The following is a 12,161-nucleotide window of genomic DNA, read 5'->3' as shown; positions in this document are numbered from 1 at the left end:
GGTTACTTGTGTTAACGTTACAAACCTGGTGACTGCAGTTTATTGGGCTCAACCAAGGACCTAGGGTATTTTAAATAAAATCTAATTTCACCTGTGTTACCACTCCAGATCAAGTGGGGCTGGAATTGACCTCGCACTAGTCCAGGGTGCTGTGACATATATTCCTACTACATTTGGCACAGTAGAGTTCTCACTGTGTGAAAACTCAAAGTAGACAAGTTGTCCCTTGTCACTTTAAAATGCTTACATATTTAGTTACACCTAAACTTTACAAAAGGACTAAAAAGTAAAGTGCTGCAGCATCGTTAATTGCAGGCACAAGATGAGTGATTAACTATAATGTCAATTAAATGTTATTTAAACCAATCAAGAACTTTTAAAAATTCATTCATGGGAAATTGTTGTTTCCTTTGAAATTTGGCATTAATGCATCTTGTCCTGATGAGTACAAGACCTAAAGCTTCAATAGCAGGTCTTTTTTTCAGCAGTATTCAAATTTAAACGCAATTAGATAAATCTAAAGTCTCTCGATAATCACCCTTGAACCGAGTGGCTTGCTAGGCCTTTTCAGATGGCATTTAAGAATCAACCACATTGCTGTGGATCTGAAGTCACATGTAAATCAGATCATATAAGGATGGCATTAGTAAACCAGATGAGTTTGTAACGACAATCGATAATGGTTTCGTGGTCATTATTAGACTTTTAATTCCAGATTGTTACTGAATTAAAATTTCACCATCAGCCGTAGTGGGATTCAAACTGGTTCGCCAGAGCATTACCCTGGGTCTCTGGATTACTAGACCAGCAACAATACCACTACACCACAGCCTCTCCAGAATATGAAAGCATTGCCTGCAATGAGAAATAACAGAACAAACACAAACTTAATGAGCCACCATTACTGATGCCAGCTTTTTCTCCAGATTTATTTAATTGCGTTTAAATTTGAATACTGCTGAAAAAAAGACACATGCCATTGAAGCTTTAGGTCTTGTACTCACCAGGACAAGATGTATGAATGCCAAATTTCAAAGGAAACAACAATTTACGCTGCTTGCTGGTCGATCTCTTTACACTTGCTAGGAGCTACATATATTCATATGCGGGGACCTTTACTCTGCAGGCAAAAGGAATATGTCTAGACATTGCCCAACTTTTTGAATAGGCAAACAAAAGCATGTGGGGGCGGGAGGAGGCAACAGTCTTCTGGTCCATTCACCATGGCAACGTCTCAACCAATCAGAGTTGACTTGCCAACCAATCAGCATCTCTTTTCTCATGCAATATAATTGTTGCTCCTTTCGAACTTAGCGTTCTTGCATCTGTCCTGATGAATGCAAAATGAAAAGCTTTGGCAGCATGCCTTTTCTAAAGCAATAGTGAATTTAAATTCCCAGTTGCTGTGGTGGGACTTGAACTCATGTCTCCAGGTTATTAGTCCAGCCTCTGGATTACAAGTCCAATAATATAAACACAATGATACCATATCCCAGTTTGGGTGGTTGAAGTTTTAGAAGATAGCTGTCACCTTATACAACAGCCATCAGTTTGGTTTTCTGTTCCCTGGGTGGGATTTTGGGGAGCTGTATTATATGAGTTGCCAGATATACAGTTCTAAATGGTCTTTTAGCACCTTCAATTCAGCTGCAATGCTTAGGGATCCCTAAGTAATGTCTGTTTGTGGAGCTTCAGGAAATGAAAGTTTTTCTTGGATAGCACTTACTCTCTGGTAGTTACAAAGTCCCTCATCAGCTGTTGCATTTGCAGTTTTCCCTGGATTTCTGAAAGCTCACTCTCCAACTGTTCATTCTTCAGCCGAAGTTTCTTTAACTTTTTTTGTACATGCTCATTTTCAGCGCAAAGCTAGAGAAACACATGGAATTAGCATGGTTCACAAACAGCACTCTTGAAATTTACTTCTAATGATGCCTTTGTACCTTTCTATTACCAGGGAAAGGAATCTGCACTTTGCAAGTGTATTTGTAAATTTCTTGCTTAGTTTTATAAAGCTACCTATTCTTTCCTTCTCGCTTAATCATCTCCTTGAGCTACATATTGCCTATGTCTGAGGTGAAAGACAAATCTATTCCTATAGGTCTCCATTGATGGCACCTTGAGGCAACCCATTGAAAATATGGGACACCTCTCTCTCAGCTTTCTGACTTTTCTATGGTTAGTAATCCAGCATTAGCAGCCAATCAGATCTGTGTTTCGACTTCCTCACTGTAACATAACATCAGTGCTCTAACATTCTACCAATGCCATTTTACTCAACCAACTCCTGCAAACACATCCTCAGTTTTAAAGAGGGCGGCATGGTGGCTAGCACTGCTGCCTCACAGCGCTAGGGACCCGGGTTCAATTTCAGCCTTGGGTGATTGTCTATATGGAGTTTGCACATTCTCCCCGTGTCTGTGTGAATTTCCTCCGGGTGCTCTGGTTCCCTCCCACAGTTCAAAGATGGGCAGATCAGGTGGATTAGCCATGCTAAATTGCCTTTAAGTGTCATGGAATGTTCAGGTTAGTTGAGGTTATGGGAAGGGGTTGGGGAGTGGGCTGAGGTAGGGTGCTCTTTCAGAGGGTCAGTGCACACCTGATGGGCTTTATGGCCTCCTTCTGCACTGTAGGATTCTATTCTACATAATTTAGGATCAGTTGTTGTTTGTGGAAGGGTCCCTCGCTTCTGTCTTTGTTTGTGTGTAAGTATTTTCAAATTTTACTCCTGAGGCGAGGTGCGAATGCCAGCCCTTGAGAAAGCCTTAAGGCACCATTTGATTGAATATGACATCAGGAAGCCCTAGCAAAGCTGGAGCCGATGGGAATCAGAGAGGAAACTCACCTAGCACAAAGAAAAATGGTTGTGGTCGTTGGAGGTTAATCAATTCAATCCCAAGACATCAATGACTGTGGAGTCTGCACTTTCTCCCTGTGTCTGCGTGGGTTTCCATCAGGTGCTCCGGTTTCCTCCCACAATCCAAAGCTGTGCAGGTTAGATGGATTGTCCATACTAAATTGCCCCATAGTATCCAAAGATGTGTAGGTTAAGGGTTTATTGAGATAGGGCAAAGTTGCCTTGGGTGGAGTGCTCTTTAAGAGGGCCGTCTCAGACTCAATGGGCCAAATGGCCTCCTTCTGCACTGGAGGGATTCTATGAATGTAGGCGCTCCTCAGGTTAGTGTCCGAGGCTCAATAATCTTCAGCTGCTTCATAAATTACATTCTTCCAGCACAAGATCAGAAGTGGGGTTGTTCAGTGATGATTGAAGAATGTTCAGTATTCTTGACTCCTTATATTCTGAAATAGTCCACACCCATATGCAGCAAGACCGGACAACAGCCAGGCTTGGGCTGATAACAGCAGATAACATTTGTGCCACTCAAGTGCCAGGCAATGTCCATTGCAAAAAAGAGAGAATGCAGCTATCTCCCCTTGACATTCAATGACATCACCATCATCAAATTCCCCCAATATGTTAATAATGGGGGTTACCATTGACCAGAAACTGAATTGCACCAGCCATATAAATGCTGTGGTTACAAAAGCAGGTTGGAGGCTAGGAATTCTGCAGCAAGTAACTCACCTCCCGACTCCCAAGGCACAAGTCAGGTGTGGAATGGAATACTCTCCACTTGTCTGATTGAGTGCAGCTCCAAGAACACTTGAGAAGTTCAATACAATTCAGGACAAAGCAGCTTGATTGGCACCCCATCCACCCTTAAACATTTACTCCCTTCACCGCCAAAGTGACAACCGTGTGTACCATCGACAAGATGCACTGCAGGAACTCACTGAGGATTCTTTGACAACACCTTCCAAACCCGTGGCCTCTACCATCTAGAAGTGCAATGGCAGTCGTCGCATGGCAACACCACCCAGGTTCCCCTCTACACACTATCCTGACTTCAAGGTATGTCTCCATTCTTCACTGTCATCTGGTCAGAACCCTTCCTATCTTCAATGTGGGTGTAGCTACAGTGGTTCAAGCTGGTGGCTCAGCACCATCTTTTCGAGGGAAATTAGGGATGGACAATAAATGCTGCTGTAGCAGCAATCACCCCATAACTTTATAAATTCCAGACAATACAGCCAGAGTTTGCGTAATCCCTCCTCATTATTTGGAGTTGAGAGATCAGTTGAGTAAATCTAGTTCCTATGAAAGCCAATTGGAAGATTTCTTTACGTTATTCAACATAATTTTTCCATCCGCAATATTTTTATCACTAATGATGAAAATTTGGAACAAGCTTTTTTAAAATCCTTGTACTCAAGTCTTCCAGGTGTAAAGGCCAGCATTCCATCAGTCTGCGGTTATTTTCTGTAACTGTCCATGAGACTTTATATGGGCTGGAATTCTCTGGCCGTTGGGATTTTCTTTTCCTGACGGAGTGCATCCCCTACACTCAGCTGGGGGAATGGAGAATCCCACCATGATCTAGGTTTCCTGACTTCCCCAAGTCTCTTTGGATCGCCACTGTTCCCAGCTTTTCAACATGTTTTAGGTCCTCACATTTGCCTCTGCTGAAATCCATTAGACCAATGGAGAAGCTGTATTCTTAAACCAGTCAGGAAACACCTTTTCTAATCCAGCCTGAGAAAGTTTGAACAATCGACAGAAGCTTCCAATCTCAATATTAAGCAAAGGAAACAAAGCAATCATGGAAAAGGTTTAATGATCTTGCAGTTTAGATTCAGCTCATGGGTCATTGGTTGCCACATTAGACAGTCTCGGCTTTCATTAAAAAGGACAGAAAGTAAACTTTCTAACTTGCTTTGCTAAAGCAAACCCATCGTCTAGCTATTACATCAGTGTTGTTACGAGTACTTTGATTAAGCATAATAGTCAATGTATAACATTTTTATACTGTATCTATTTAAATTGAGAAACATCCAAGTGTAATTAGATTTGTCTTTCTAAATGTGGATTGTAGCTGGGAGTACAATTGTACTGTGAAGTAGTTCCACCCTGACTATATAGGTATCTGCTTATCTTCCTAGTTGTTCATTTCAACCCAATGGATGTGTTGTATATACTACCCCACACTGTGGCCATTCTTCCAACATGCTGTGGGAGGCCACATCTTAGAGCAATAAATTGATGCACGATCAATTGCACAAAGACTAGAGTTGGATACAACTGAGGCTTTATTGCTGTAAGATGTATGGCCTCCCATAGCAGCTGGTGAAATGACTGCTGCATGGAGGACACACGTTATTTATACTCTGCCTACTGGGCGGAGCCAGCAGGCAGGGACTACCGGCGAACCTGTAGTACTGGTCCTACCCAATAAAGGTGTAACAGTGGTTTACCAAAAGGTTGAGGGAGCTAGGGCTTTTGTCTTTGGAGTGGAGGAGGATGAGAGGCGACTTAACAGAGGTTTATAAGATGATGAGGGGGATAGATAGAGTGGACGTTCAGAGACTATTTCCTCGGATGGATGCAGCTGTTACAAGGGGGCATAACTATAAGGTTCAGGGTGGGAAATATAGGAGGGATATCCGAGGTAGGTTCTATACTCAAGAGAGTGGTTACGGTGTGGAATGGACTGCCTGCTGTGATAGTGGAGTCTGACACTTTAGGAACTTTCAAGCGGTTATTGGATAGGAACATGGAGCGCACCAGAATCACAGGGAGTGGGATAGCTTGATCTTGGTTTTGGACAATGCTCGGCACAACATCGAGGGCCGAAGGGTCTGTTCTGTACTGTTCTATATTCTATCCCTCCTGAACCTCTCTATAGCTTTTGACATGCTGGCTACACCAAACCTTCAAAGGTCCAGTTCTGGGGACTACCCATGCTTGCTTCCACTGCTACCTCTCCTTGATTACCCTCTCAATTTAAAAACTGCTTGCAATCTCCGCAATGATTTTGATCCCAAACTGGAGCCTCTGAAACTATATCCTCACCATCACAAGCGTTGCCTACTTTCAGTCAGCTCGTCTGCTGCTGAAACCGTTATTCAGTCTTATCTCAACACCAGACTGGACAATTCCAATGCTCTCCTCGCTAGCCTCTCATCCCTCACTGTCTTTAAAGTTCAGTTTCGATTCCACGCCAATTTCTTACTCACCTATCACTCTCATCCTTGCTGAAGAGGCTGAACTGCAAAGGAAGCTGGTCCCCGGCACCTTGAATTTAAAATTCTCAGTCTTGTGTTTTAAATCTTTCCTAACTATATCCTATTTTCCAGCTATACAACCCCTTCCTTTCCAAACCAGATTCCCTGGCTCTTTTCTGCACACTCTCTCTTCCTTTGCCCACTCAAGCTGCCCTGACCCACAGCTCAGGAATTCACTGCCTTCAACAGCAGCGACACTTCAAAAGCATTTCATTGTCTGTGAACAGTTTTGTCCCCTTGTTGGCATTGAAGACAGTCTAGAGAAGGTTTACGAGGTTGATCGCGGAAATTGAGAGATTTTCTCATGAAGAGAGGTTGAGTAGATTGGGTCTGTACTCATTGGAGTTTAAAAGAATGACCTTATTGAGACAAATTGGATTCTCGGGGCTTGGCAGTATAGATGCTGAGAGGATGTTTCCTCTTGTGGGAGAGTCTAGGGCCAGTGGGCATTATCTTAGAGTAAGGGGTCACCCATTTAAGACAGAGAAGAGGAGACATTTCTTCTCTCAGATGGTAGTGAATCTGTGCAACTTTCACAGCAGAGCTGTAGAGGCTGAAACATTAAATATGTTCAAGGCTGAGACGGACAGATTTAAAAACAGTAAGGAATCAAGTGTTATGGGGATAAGATGGGAAAGTGGAGTTGAGGATTATCATTACAGATCAGTCATGAACTCACTGAATGGCAGAGCCGACTTGATGGGCCGAATGGCCTACTTCTGCTCCTACATCTTATGGTCTTTAAAACTTTAAGGTGCCCTAAGGTTGTGAAAGTTACAATATAAATACAAGTGCTGTCTTTCTCTTTAACCACTGCTGCCTCCAAGCCTCACTTTCTTTTAAAACCAATGGTTTTGGTCAAGATTGTCATCCCACATAATACAACCTTCTTTTGCTCAATATCCATTTTTAAAATTACACCTGTCATTCCATGAAGTAATTTATGGATTCAGAAATCTTTCCAACTCACCCCTCATCTTCCTAAGGAATGCATAGAATCAGACAGCAGGTCTTTCAGCCTATTGAGTTGTGCCAGGTCTTTTGAGTTATCCAATTCATCCCATTCACAGACTATTTTCCCACAGCCCTGCAATGTTTTTCCTTTGCAAATATATATCCAATTGCCTTATTGAAAGTTACTATTGAATCTACTTCCACCATTTCGAGAAACACAACCCCATTGCGTAAAAATAATTCTCCTCTTTCCACCTGGTTCTTTCATCTATTTTATCTGTCCTCTGCTTACCCACCTTCCTGCCAGTGGAAAGTTTCTCCCTGTAGGTCAAAACCCTACATCATGTTGAACTCAAAGAATCTCCCTTCAACTTTCTCTGTTCTGAGCAAAAAGTTTCTCAACTTTCAAGTCAGATTTTCTAGCTTGCACCAGTCTGCTGCTCATTCCCTGGCCTCTCCATTCTCCCACCAACACTTTGGAAATTGTTTTCTTTTGCCTTGACAATTCTCTCACCTAAACCTCAAAACGCTCGATAAAATCATCTCTCTTCCCCAAAATAACAAAATAATTCCCAGCCCATCTCTCCCTCCACAGGGAACAAAGGCCATTCAGTCTCTTGAGGCCATTCCATCGCTCAATGAGATGCTGATCTGCAGAGTAATTCCATCTATTAGCCTTGGTTCTATCACCATGAATAAATACGCTATGAATTGCTGAATGTCTGAAGTATTAATTTAGATGATGAACACAGTACAGCAGCATAAATGTGGAGGAGCTGTCCAACACTCTGATCCAATAACATACTGATGGGTGTCCATATACTGTGACTGTTGTAAAAGGGTTTTAATTCACAGGAGTTGTTATCAGGGAAATGGGCGTCGTTGGGACTCTGTGTAACTCTGGTCCAGGCCGCTGCTCTCAGGCCTCGGGCGGTGCAGAGTAACCGCGCCGGGGGAAAGGCACCGAAAGCCCGCTGTCAGCTTAGGAAAATCCCCCGGCACCGACTTTACTCACTTGAAGGCACCTGTGAATAGGCGGGATGTCCATAATAACCGGCACTGAGTGGGGTTAAACCGCAGTCAGCGGCTTTACTAAAGGGTCTGGGGGCCTCAGGCCGCCCGGCTCACTCCACTCGTGGGTGACTTTGACAATCGGCCAACGGTCCTCCAGCACGACGCCCCTGTGGCCGGGGGTCCAACAGCGCCCCCCTGTGGCCTGGAGGACCAACAGCTCGCCCCCTGTGCACCCCTGCGGCCGGAGGTCCAACAGCGCCCCCTGTGGCTGGGAGGACCAACCGCTCTCCCCCTGTGGCCGGGAGGACCAACAGCTCTCCCCCTGTGTCCCTCTGCGGCCGGGAGGACGAACAGCTCTCCCCCTGTGGCCGGAGGTCCAACAGCGCCCCCTGTGGCCGGGAGGACCAACAGCTCTCCCCTGTGGCCGGGAGGTCCAACAGCGCGTCCCCTGTGGCCGGGAGGACCAACAGCTCTCCCCCTGTGCCCCCCTGTGGCCGGGAGGACTAACAGAGCGCCCCCTGCCGCTGGGAGGACCAACAGTCCGCTCCTTGTGGCCAGGGGGACCAGCAGCACGCTCGCTGCTGCCGGGAGGACCGACAACGGCCGCTGGGAGGACCAACAGTCCGCCCCCTGTGGCCTGGAGGACCAGCAGCCCGCTCGCTGCTGCCGGGAGGACCGACAACGGCCGCTGGGAGGACCAACAGTCCGCCCCCTGTGGCCTGGAGGACCAGCAGCCCGCTCGCTGCTGCCCGGAGGACCGACAGCGGCCGCTCGGAGGACCAACAGTCTGCTCCCTGTGGCCAGGAGAACCAGCAACACGCTCGACGCTGCCAACAGTCCGCCCTCTGTGGCCGGGAGGACCAACAGATCGCTTGCTGCTGCCGGGAGGACCAAAAGCACAACCCTGCCGCCGGGAGGACCAACAGCGTGCCCCCCTGGATTGGATTTGTGTATTGTCACGTGTACGGAGTTACAGTGAAAAGTATTTTTCTGTGAGCAGCTCAACAAATCACTAATTGCATGAAAAGGGAATAAAAGAAAATACATAATAGGGCAACACAAAGTGTGATAGTCACCAATAGCAGTATTATATGTAGTGTGGTAACACATGTTTACAGAGGTATAATAAAGGTTTACTCAGAGTAGTAAGGGCACAGAATGCCCTGCCTGCAACAGTAGTGGACTCACCAACATTAAGGGCATTTAAATGGCCATTGGATAAACATATGGATGATAATGGGCAACACGGTAGCATGATGGTTAGCATAAATGCTTCACAGCTCCAGGGTCCCAGGTTCAGTTCCCGGCTGGGTCACTATCTGTGCGGAGTCTGCACGTCCTCCCCGTGAGTGCATGGGTTTTCTCCGGGTGCTCCAGTTTCCTCCCACAGTCCAAAGATGTGCGGGTTAGGTGGATTGGCCATGCTAAATTGCCCATAGTGTCCTAAAAGTAAGGTTAAGGGGGGGTTGTTGGGTTACGGGTATAGGGTGGATACGTGGGTTTGAGTAGGGTGATCATTGCTCGGCACAACATCGAGGGCCGAAGGGCCTGTTCTGTGCTGTACTGTTCTATGTACTGTTCTATGTAAGGGAATAGTGTAGATGGGCTTTAGAGTGGTTTAACAGGTCGGCGCAACATTGAGGGCTGAAGGGCCTGTACTGCGCTGTAATGTTCTATGTTCTACATGGGTAAACCCCTGCCTGCTGGCTCCGCCCAGTAGGCGGCATATAAATGTGTGTGCTCGCCGGTGCTGCAGTCATTCTGGTGGCAGCTACAGAAAGCGCAACATCTTTGCTTAATAAAGCCTCGATTATTCCACTACTCTCGTCTTTGTGGTAATTGATAGTTCATCAATTTATTGAGCAAAGATTTTTAAAACAATAGATCTTCACATCAAGCCTGATCGCCTGCAGCTGAGCCCTCAAGCAGCCAACGCTACGTCCACTTTCGACCACTGGCTAGCCTGCTTTGAAAGCTACCTCCGAACATCCACTGAGGAACCCTCGGACACGCAGAAGCTCCAGGTCCTTTATTCACGGGTGAGCCCTGACATTTTTCCTTTCATCCGAGATGCGCCCACTTACTCCGAAGCGATGGAGCTCCTGAAGGAACATTACGTTTGGCCAGTCAACCAACTATACGCCAGGCACCTCCTGTCCACGAGACAGCAACTCCCCGATGAGTCTCTGGATGATTTCTGGTGTGCCCTGCACATCCTGGGGAGGAACTGTGACTGCCAGGCAGTTTTGCAGTCCAGCACACAGAACTTTTAATCTGAGACGCCTTTGTTACGGGCATGAGGTCTGCGTACGTCCATCTTCGCCTTCTTGAAGGGGGTACGCTTGATCTTGCAGGCACTAGGCAGCTCGTGAACTCGTTAGAAGTGGCCTCCCGTAACGTCCAGTCGTATGCCCCTGACCGCGCGGCATTGTGGGCCCAACCAGCTGCCGCCTCCAGCTCACTGCAAGCCTGCGCTGCGCGGCAGCCAGCCAACCCTGGGGGGGTCCAAGTGCTATTTTTGCTGGCAGAACAAACATCCCCGGCAGCGCTGCCCGGCACAGAGCGCGACCTGCAACGGATATGGAAAGAAGGGACACTTTATTTCTGTTTGCCAGGCCTGGTCGGTCGCCGCTGTTTCCAGGCCCAGCGTTCCTACACCCCCCATGTGCGACACAGGGGCGCCGCCATTTTCCTCCTCGCAAGCCATGTGCGGCCCGTGGGTGGCGCCATCCTTGATGCTGCCGACCATGTGCGCCCCGTGGCCGCCGCCATCTTCGCCGCCATTTTGGACGGCGCGTCAGGACCCCTGTTCGCGGGCCGTTCATCGCCTGTCACTACCTCCACCACCGCCGACCAGCCCCAGACCTCCCAGTATTTGCCACAGTTCGCCTCTATCACCCTGGATCAGTCCCGGCTCCGCAACCTCGCGACCGCAACAACAAGGGTGAAAATCGATGGGCACGAGACGACCTGCCTTTTTGACTCCGGGAGCACGGAGAGCTTAATCCACCCCACGACGGTAAGGCGCTGCTCCCTCGCGGTACACCACGTTACCCAGAAAATCTCCCTTGCCTCCGGATCCCATTCCGTGGAAATCCGGGGGAACTGCATCGCGAACCTCACCATCCAAGGCATAGAGTTTAGCAACGTCCTCCCCCACCTCTGCGCTGCTCTGTTACTTGGACTGGACTTCAAGTGCCACCTCCTAAGCTTAACCTTAACCCTCCGGGGACTCAAAATAATGGTGCCGATCCTTATAGATAATTTATAGACGCGCCGGCTGCAACATACCGAACTTCACACTCCGTCTATGGAGCACCGCCGTCGTCCGTTTAAATCCGGCCCTCCACCTCGCCACATCCGCACTCCAGTCCTGGAAGATCCGCACCTCCGTGTTCTCCCACTTGCTGCTCCGCTCCTTCTTGGCCCACCGGAGCACACACACACGATCCACGAACCGATGAAACCGCACCAACACCGCCCGCGGTGGCTCGTTCAGCTTGGGCCTCCTAGCCAGAATTCTGTGGGCCCCCTCTAACTCCAGGGGCCCCTGGAAGGATCCAGCCCCCATCAGCGAGTTTAACATAACCGCCACATAGGCCGCCAGGTCCGACCCCTCCAGCCCCTCCGTGAGGCCCAGGATCCGCAAATTCTTCCTCCTCATCCGGTTGTACAGCTCCTCGAACCGCTCCTGCCATCTTTTATGGAGCACCTCGTGCATCTCCACCTTCCCCGCGATGGCCACGGCCTCATCCTCCCTTTCGGAGGCCTGCTGCTGCAGCTCCCGGATCGCAGCCCCCTGGGCTGTCTGGGTCTCCATCAGCTTCCTGGTGGTTACCTTCAACGACTCCAGCAGCTCCAACTTAAGCTCCTGGAAGCAGCGCAGCAGAGTCGCCTGCTGCTCCTGAGCCCAATGCCTCCAGTCCTCCGGGTCTCTGCCAGCCGCCATTTTGTCTTCCTTCCCCCGCTTTTTCAGGGGTGCTTTCTCCGTTTTTCTCCTTACCCCACTCCTGGTCCGGACCATAGGACCGGAGGGGTCGACTCCTGTCCTCTTCCCACGTCGGGATTTGCCG

General features: G+C 48.1%; 1 protein-coding gene across 1 annotated transcript in view; it reads right to left on the bottom strand.

Moving 5' to 3' along the window:
* The window catches only part of LOC119972260 (centrosomal protein of 290 kDa-like), a 45,749-nt gene extending 37,469 nt beyond the window's left edge, over window positions 1-8,280 (bottom strand). Inside the window, exons 1-2 of the mRNA XM_038808666.1 lie at window positions 8,090-8,280; window positions 1,727-1,866 (exon numbers count right to left, since the gene is read on the bottom strand). Of these exons, the coding sequence (XP_038664594.1) occupies window positions 1,727-1,866; window positions 8,090-8,122 (173 nt within the window). The 5' untranslated portion in view covers window positions 8,123-8,280. The remainder of the gene's footprint in view (window positions 1-1,726; window positions 1,867-8,089) is intronic.
* Between the last annotated feature and the right edge of the window lie 3,881 nt (window positions 8,281-12,161).

Source organism: Scyliorhinus canicula, chromosome 10 (assembly GCF_902713615.1).
Source record: "Scyliorhinus canicula chromosome 10, sScyCan1.1, whole genome shotgun sequence".
Taxonomy (NCBI): domain Eukaryota; kingdom Metazoa; phylum Chordata; class Chondrichthyes; order Carcharhiniformes; family Scyliorhinidae; genus Scyliorhinus; species Scyliorhinus canicula.
This window is presented reverse-complemented; position numbering and strand designations above follow the sequence as displayed.